The sequence below is a fragment of the Monosiga brevicollis genome, genomic scaffold (assembly GCF_000002865.3).
Source record: "Monosiga brevicollis MX1 MONBRscaffold_43 genomic scaffold, whole genome shotgun sequence".
NCBI classification, from domain to species: domain Eukaryota; class Choanoflagellata; order Craspedida; family Salpingoecidae; genus Monosiga; species Monosiga brevicollis.
Window position 1 is genome coordinate 246,333 of NW_001865080.1, and position 8,595 is coordinate 254,927.

The window sequence follows — 8,595 nt, forward strand, 5'->3', positions numbered from 1 at the left end:
TTTTTTTTTTAAAAAGCACCCGTGCTTGGGAGTCCGTGTTCTTTCGTCAACACGCTGCTCGTCATCATGGTTGGGTCAAAGCCCGTGCACCTGCCGTTGCGTCCAGTGCGGTTGATTCTCTGGATTGGCTTGGCCGTTGCCGTCTCGATTCTGGGTGCAGTGTGCGCACGCCCCAGCGCCGTGCTGCAGACAGCAGCAGCACCAGGTTCAATGGTGTTTCCGGGTGACATTGGCTGCAATTTGAGCCAAGTGCCGCCTGGCGTGGTTCAGGTCCAGGGCAGCGTCAACCTGAATTGGTGTCAAACCCTCACGTCGGCAGATATCGACATCCTTCGCACCGTGGAGGTCATTGATGGAGGCCTTTTCATATACGTAAGACGCGCGCCGTTTTTTACTGTTGGGTTTCAAAAGGATGGCACACATGTAGTCTGCGAAACAAATGGAAAAAACAACCCCCCTCTTGACCTTGATCTTCCGCTTCTGCTTCATTCTAAATTTTGACCGCTCGTGTTGGACAGCGATGTGATCTACTCACCAACATTGACGGTCTGTCAAGCCTGCGGGCAGTGGGCGAACAACTCATGCTCTACGTAAGCGCCGAAAGAACATGCTCATGATAGTTCTGAGTCTCAACGTTTTGGTGCTTTGTGGCACGAGCTGCTTATTCCTGACCGCTATTGCTCGTAGAGGAATGGTGGTCTTACCAACGTGGATGGCTTGGGCAATCTGACGGACGTGGGAGGTGACGTATTCTTTCGGGTCTGTTTGATCAGCTTCCCGGGTTAAGCTTACGTTAGCACAGACTTCCCGTGTCTGCTCCATTCATGCAACTACCACATGGGCACTTAGCATAATTTTGCGCTGACGAATTTGGATGGACTGCACGGGCTCACTCATGTGAACGATGCCCTCACCATTGATGTATGGCCTTACGCTTGGCGGCCAGAGCGCGTTTTACTAGCACTTTGATCTATGTGTTGAGCGTACCTCCAAAGATTGCATTTCCTCACCCTTTGCAACATGTTAACAGACGCTCGATCAGCTGGTCAACATCGATGGCTTACGCGGCATTGTGGTAGTTAAAGGCGATATCTTGATCAACGTATGAGTTTAGTCTGTAGATCATGACGGGCTTGTTGCCGCTAGTCATACCTGTGTTAGAGCAAAGGTCCTCCAACAATGCGTAGCAACACTGCTCTATGTGACCTATCGTCCTGCACCGCTATATCTTCATGCGCAGGCAAACCCTGCACTAGAGCAGATAGACGGCTTGAATTCGCTCATCTATGCCCTTGGCAGGTTCCAAATCTCGGTGAGTTTCTCTGGGGGTTTATTGAAATTTGATCTACGACGGCACTGACCTCGCTTGAGATGTTGGTTTCCCACAAAAGGGCAACACGGCATTGACGCAACTTGACGGCCTGAACAGCCTTAGTTCAGTTGGAGGCGACCTTTCCATTTTTGTGAGTCATGCTTTGCCACAGCGTTGTGTGAAAATTTTGTAAACATCTCAGTTGATGCTCTGACGGCTCCTGTAGGCCAATCCTAATATAAAGAGTGTGGTCGGCCTGCAAAAGTTGGGGAGTGTCGGCGATTCCGTCTTTCTTTCGGTGAGCCTGGCTGTTTCCAATGAGCCTCGCGGTAGCTTGTCGACTCACGTTGAATCAATGTGTGGCTACCTAGCAAAACATTGCATTGACCCATGTGCAAGGCATGAACAAGCTTATGTTTGTCACGGGTTCTGTGTTTGTCAGCGTAAGTACCGGCCGACGGCCTCGGGCGTGTGCTCGCTGATGCTCCAAGTCTAATTTTCGTATTTGACTTTGCACTGACATGTTGATTGGCATGATCAATAGCACAACGTTGCACTGACTTCCTTTGACGGGTTGCAACAACTCTCGCTTGTTCGCTCGGACGTTTGTTTCTGCGACAACCCCATCTCCAACATAAGTGCGATTGCCAGTCAGCTTGCTAGCGTTGGCAATCTCAGCAGCCCATGTCATTTCTTTTCCGTGCAAAGTTGTCCAGCTTGTGCTTGACATTACATGCGTGAAGCAGTCTGTGCGCTACTCTCTTTGTCTGCGTGAAGTGCTGTTGCCGTTGAGAGCAATTGAATGCCGCTTGTTACAGCGGTGATTGCATCCAAGACAAACAATCTGCCTTTGTGGGGAAAAGAGAGGCAAGAGCAGCAACGCAACGATAGCGAGATCTTTCATGCTCAAAGATGGTGGGGATGAACCAGCTTGCCCAGCCGACCAACGCACCTGTTCATCCCCCGACATCGGAAACGCGGGTTGTAAGTGCGTCAGCGATCAAGCCTGGACAGTCATGCCCTGGTGATGAGCAGCTTCAGAGGGCTTTCTGGTGCCTTCCCGTACACCAGGCTAAGCTGTGACCCGAACTAGCCTCACAACCAACAGCTTCCTGATTCCTGAACCGCCGGGTGCCCTAATTGAATTGCCTGTATCTAGGCCCAAAACGACAATCCTGTGTCTTCAAATCCGAAATTTTTTTGACATCCAAATGTAAAAATTGTTAAATTTTTAAAATTTAAAAGTTGTTGTTGCGTAACCATTTGACTCGTTTTTAATTTTTTTTTCTTGTTCTTGCCGTCTACTTTCCCGTCGGCGGTGTTGCTTGAGTTGAGCTGTCGTGCTCGCGCGCTGGCTGTTTGTGCGTGACTGCGCACTTCATCTCTCATTGGCAGGGTGGTGCTTACCTGGTTGGTTCTTGTCGCGACGCCAGAACGTGCGGCACGGTGAGACATTGTGAGCGCTATCGCATGCTTGTTGTTTTGTGCCTGCACCAGTCGGACAAAGGACGTGCTGATTGGCAGCTGCACCTGTCTGTGCTTGGTGTGAGTAGCTCGGTCATCTTTACGATCAATCAACGCGGGGTAAGCCAGGCCAGCTGACCGGCTGCCGTTTCACCGTTGAACTCTCAGACAATGGTTGGAATTGGAAGCGGTTCATTCGATTGATCTTCTTCTTCTTCACATGTCAGCAGCGCTTGGATGCAGGCCGGCCGAGCGAATGGTGGAGTTGTGTGGAGTTCCATTACCATGAGTTCGGATGAAGAGCAGCTGTTGGATGCGTGCAACTCATCAGATCCAAAAGAGGCGCTGCAACTGTTGAACAATTGGGCCCCACCACGCATTCGATCCGCTGCGCCTTGCAAGGACGAGGTACAAATGCTTTTTGAGAACGGTGGTGTTGTCATGCGTTCGTTCCTTTGGGGTGCGGATGTGGACTCTGGTACAGCATGGAACATGAATGTGACACTTGTACGTGTGGCCCATCAACCCACAGAATGGCTGGACGCCACTGCACTGGGCCTGCTATAACGGTCATGTGAAGGCGTCGGAAATGCTGTTGAACCACGGCGCTGATGCCAAAGCCAAGGCCTGGGTCAGTGCGATTGTTCTTCCGATGGCTGTTCTGTGGCGTTGTCCGCTTCCTTTGCTGTGGTCTGCATGTGCCGCTGGTACACCGATAGTCGTTTATACAGGAACATGGAACGATGGTATTTTTAACATCCCACTGTTGCTCTCTGGGTCACATGGCGTTGCCGCACCTGGGGGCGTTTAATGATGGCAAATCCGTCCACAGGCTGGACACGCACCACTGCACTGGGCCTGCATCGAGGGTCATGTGGAGGTAGTGGAAATGTTGTTGAAGCACGGCGTTGATACTGAAGCCAAGGACAACGTCAGTGCCTCTCACTCACCCGCCAATACTTCTCTTTGTTGTCGACTGCTTTGCCTCATGCCTCTCCGGCTGCAAGTGTTGCTGGTGCTCCTGCTTGGCATAATTTTGTGAGGCACAAGTTGGTGGTGCTTCTTCACGGATGGTGGTGCTGTCAATCAATCCACAGGATGGCGATACATCACTTCACCTTGCCTGCGGTAACGATCATGTGAAGGTTGTGGAGGTGTTGTTGAAGCACGGCGCCGATGCTGAAGCCAAGGACAACGTCAGTACCTCCCACTCACCCGCCATTGCTCCTCCATGTTGTTGACTGCCTTGCCTCTCCCCATTCTGTCTGCATGTGCTGCTGGTACTTCTGGCTGGTACATATATGGCTCAACATCATCCCGATTGAACATGTGTGGATGCGGTACCTGTACGTGTGTTGGTTGGGGTGAATCTGCTTACAGGGCGGTGGTCTGCCACTGCACTGGGCCTGCCTTTGCGGTTCTGTGGAGGTGGTGGAGATGCTTTTGAAGCATGGCGTTGATGCTCAAGCCAAGAATGGGGTTGGTACCTTTGTCCAACTGTCGCCGTGTTGCTGCTCCTCCTGCTCGTCCTTTCTGTTCGTCTCTTTACTCCAGCCTGTCTCTCGCTTCTTTCCACCGCTCGCTCCCCACCGCTCGCTCCCCCTTTGTGCCCGCTTGCTTGAATTCTCTTGCAACTTGCCTTCCCTACCTGGGCTGCGTCTCTCTCTTCAGTGCTCGCTCTTCCCTCAATCCGCGTTTCTCTTTGACATGACACTGTTCGTCTGATCTAAATTCTCCTTACACTCAAATAGCTGCCGGTCTCTATCCTTGTTTCGGCTTTGCACACAAATGTTTCTTTTGCCCATTCATGAACCCCTACGTTGTACTTTTCACATGCTTGCTACCCCGTTGCCCGTCGGACGCTCCTGCGGGCTCCAGAACAAATTTGTCTCGCCTCTTCGAAAACAACGATGTGGCATCGCTGTTTGCTCACTTATTCTTCCGATCATTTGACTTTGGCCCGTTCTTAGCGTAGCGAAACGCCCCTCGACGTGGCTCGCCAGCACAAGCATGACAACAAGCTGAAATCTGTGTTGACTGCCCACGAGGCTGGCCTGGCTGTTGGACCACAGACATCATGATGTAGGTCTAATGCTGCCGGAGCTCTTGGAAAGATATCAATCTTGGTAGTCGTGTATAGGATGTTGTCTGACGGTGCTGCTCAAGGAAATCTAGTGATAATTGCGATTGTTCTCTGCTGCTGAGACTTCAGTATGTTCGCCGACTGGAGGTGGCGGTACTTCAATCCAATTCTCAAGAACTTGCTTCCACCTTTGTTATATCCCCGCTTCAGGGCATAATACCTTTTTTCTTTCAACGAAGCCCTGACGGCTCCCTTGTCAAGGCCACAGGCTCGGGTAAAATCGCCCTAGCTCGAGGCCTGGCGGATCAGGGCTGGTTCGTTCACCATGCCCCGCTGGCTAGCTTGAGCTCAACGCCAGATAGAAGGCGGCATGAATGGCTTGACGGACAGTCTTGGTCCCATGACGGAACGAGTTTTGCGTGTTCGGCCGAGGAGGGGCGGTGGGGGGCGGGGGCGTTGTTGTCGGTGCGATCCAACACGATGGCTGATAACCGCACCGTGACGATCTGCACGCCCAAGCATCTTTTTGTGCCTCAGTCTCAGACGTTTCGTGAATGTGACGCCGCGCTGTGAAAGTAGCCGGCTTAGAGCACGAGGCGTCATACATCGTTGCAGGCGGCTCGCTCGCATGCTTGAGTATTCACATATATGCATGAGCTTAATACATGTATAAAATTAAAAAAAACTGTCGCATTTTATTTTGGGCTGTTGTATTGTTTTTGCTGTCATTTTCTTCTTGCTCCATCTTCGGCAAACGACGGCTTTGAGTTGTCGTGCTCCCGCGCCGACTGTTCTCGTGTGGTCTGGAACTTGATTGGTTGAACTTGATTGGTTGTCAACGACGCGACGGACAACTGGTTTCTGGGGCCTGCGGCGGCGCCAGAGCGTGTGGTCAAGGTGAGTTGCTTCGGACGCTTGCCTTGTCTTTTTTTTGCGTTGCGTGATCGCCATTTCATTGCCTCGCTCGCCCCTCACACGATGCTGGTCGACGCCGTGCGCTGTACAAAAAAAGGACAAACATCTCGTCAAGACCAGCGGATCAAGGTGAGAGCACCCTCTGCGCTGATCCAGCTGCACAGTGCGCAAGGCTCTGCAGATGCCCAGCTGCCGTTTTTTTTTGAAACGAAAATGTCAGACGTTTTAACTTGATTGATGGTCTGTTGTGTTCATAGTAGGCGTTTGATGGCGACCCGTGATCATGAGTTTGGAGGATGGATATCAACTGCACAGGGCGTGTGATTCATCGGATCCACGAGCGGCGCTGCAGTTGTTGAGCAGCTGGGATCAACAACGTATTCAAGCCGCTGCCATTTACAAAGACGAAGCGGTTCGTGCCGTGTTGGTTGAGGTGTCTGTATCACTGATTCTTGGAAAGTGAACAAGACACTGAATTCACCATGATGGTCTGACGAAAAGCTGCATCCATGCGGGTGGTGGTAAATCAACTCACAGCTTGGTTATACGCCACTACACCACGCCTGCGATAATGGTCATCTGGAGGTGGTTGAGGTGATACTGGAGCACGGCGCTGATGTTCAAGCCAGGAACATTGTCAGTACCCCCCCTTACTGCTTTTCTCTTGCAGTATGCGGACCCTTTTTTCGTTGGATTGCATGTGCCTGTTTGTGGACCAGGTGATATCACCGTTGTCTCACCACGACGAGGCACCTTGATGCGACCACCGCTTGCAATGGGCCCAATAGGGTGGCTTTACACCACTGCACTATGCCTGCGGCAGAGGTGGTGTGGATGTGGTGAATGCGTTGTTGGAGCATGGCGCTGATGTCCACGTCAAGACCATCGTCAGTCCATGTTGTTGCTTTTCTTTCGAGTCCACCGCTTTGCTGTTTTTCACTTTTAACTGGTTTAGCGATTGAGCTCACTACAGTAAAAACATGGTTATGTTGCAATCGCATTTGTTATGTGAATCAACTTTCAGGGTGGCACGACACCACTGCACTATGCCTGCACCAGAGGCCATGTGGGGGTGGTGGGAATGCTACTGAAGCATGGCGCTGATCCTGGACCAAAGAACGAGGTCAGTACTCCCATTTCCCGAGCCACCTTTCTTTGCTCCTGGATGCTTCCGTCTTTTTCCTTGTTGGCCTGCACCGCATGCTGGCTCAACAGCTGGTTTGAGACTCATTTCATCATCGATCACTCTGCGACTTGACGTCCGTGGTGTTGCAACGGCCAATCAACCTGCAGAATGATGACACGCCATTGCACGGTGCCTGTACTCATGGACATGTGCAGGTGGTAAAAGTGCTATTGGCACAAGGCGTTGATGTGAACGCCGAAGACCAGGTCAGCGTCGCGCGTTGTTTCCTTATTTCTCTCCTCAGTTGATTCCCCCCCCCTCCCGCTTTCCTCATAGTCTGCGCCTACGACAATACTCATAACAACAATCTTAATACTTATCATGTTATGTATTATTATTATCATTATCGTGATTTGTCTCATTGTGATCTTGTGGATCATGGCGATGCTGCAACTGCGCATGTGTCGGCGTACAGTGTGGCAACACGCCACTGCTCAACGCCTCCTCCAGCGGTCATGTGGAGGTGGCCAAGCTTTTACTGGAACACAGCGGTAATGCACAAGCCAGAAACGCGGTCTGTGCTACCTTGCCTTTGACATCTCTTTCGCTCTCTTGAAAATGCGTATCTCATCATGGTGTACCGTGGCTTATGGTGATGCTGCAACCACATTTTGTTGTGGGCGGTGGTGAATGAATCAATAGCTTGGCAGGACACCCCTGCATCAGGCCTCTCATCACGGTCATGCGGGGGTGGTGGAGGTGTTGTTGCTGTTTGATGCTGATGCTCTGGCCAAGGACAAAGTCAGCATTCTTGCCGCACCGCTCTGTTGTTGTCGATAGTTTCCATGTACCCACCTGTGCAGCAACTATGATGTCCATCTCATCACGGCGCATTTGGGCATCGTGACGCTACGATCATGTGTGGTGGTGGTCAATCAACCACAGTCTGGCATTACACCATTGAGTGATGCCTGTTGCAATGGCCTTACGGAGGTACTAGAAGTGATGTTGAAGAACCGCGTTGATGCCAATGCCGGGGATGAGGTTGGTGCCACCCTGTTTTGCCGAAATTGGGTTTGGTGCTGACAGCACGTTAACTGTCTATGTCTTTCTATTCTTGCGATCTACGTCTTGTGCATCTTACCAAATAATATTCATCTCATGGGCATGGGCCTGGTGACCCTGCAAATGCGTGTGTGCGACGGTGGCCATCAACTCTAGGGTGGTGATAGGCCACTGCACCACGCCTCCAACAGAAATCAACCGGCTGTAGTGGAGGTGTTGTTGAAGTACAGGGCTGACGTCAACGTCAAGAATTGGGTTAGTACCAGATTGTCCTTCCCATTTTTCCATCAAGAATCGATAGGTTTCGTACTTGTACATCGGCTGGTAAAATTTCCATCTCGTTATGCCGTTGGCAATTCTGCGACTAAATGTATGGTGGCGATGGGAGAAAACCTATAGGGTGGCGATACACCGCTGCACCGTGCCTCCTATCACGGCCATGCAGAGGTTGTGAAGATGCTGCTGATGTACTTTGCTGACACTCAAGTCACGGACGAGGTTGGTTCAACCCCTCTTTCCATTCTGCTCTTCTCTTTGTTCATGGCTCCCATCTTTGGCGAACCAACTGGTTTATTGTTACAATAATAATATCATCATTCTGACTCATCCAATCGTCGTGCTGTGGAATAT

The 8,595-nt window shown here is 51.2% G+C and overlaps 1 protein-coding gene across 1 annotated transcript; it reads left to right on the top strand.

The window, feature by feature from the left end:
• Nucleotides 1-66: 66 nt before the first annotated feature.
• MONBRDRAFT_12720 (uncharacterized protein) lies at nt 67-4,857 on the top strand (the record flags this gene model as incomplete). The annotated part of the gene is made up of 7 exons (XM_001750552.1): nt 67-372; nt 1,241-1,312; nt 2,708-2,896; nt 3,309-3,407; nt 3,609-3,707; nt 3,874-3,972; nt 4,747-4,857. 7 exons carry the CDS (start codon nt 67-69, stop codon nt 4,855-4,857), a joined length of 975 nt encoding a protein of 324 aa, XP_001750604.1.
• Nucleotides 4,858-8,595: the final 3,738 nt, after the last annotated feature.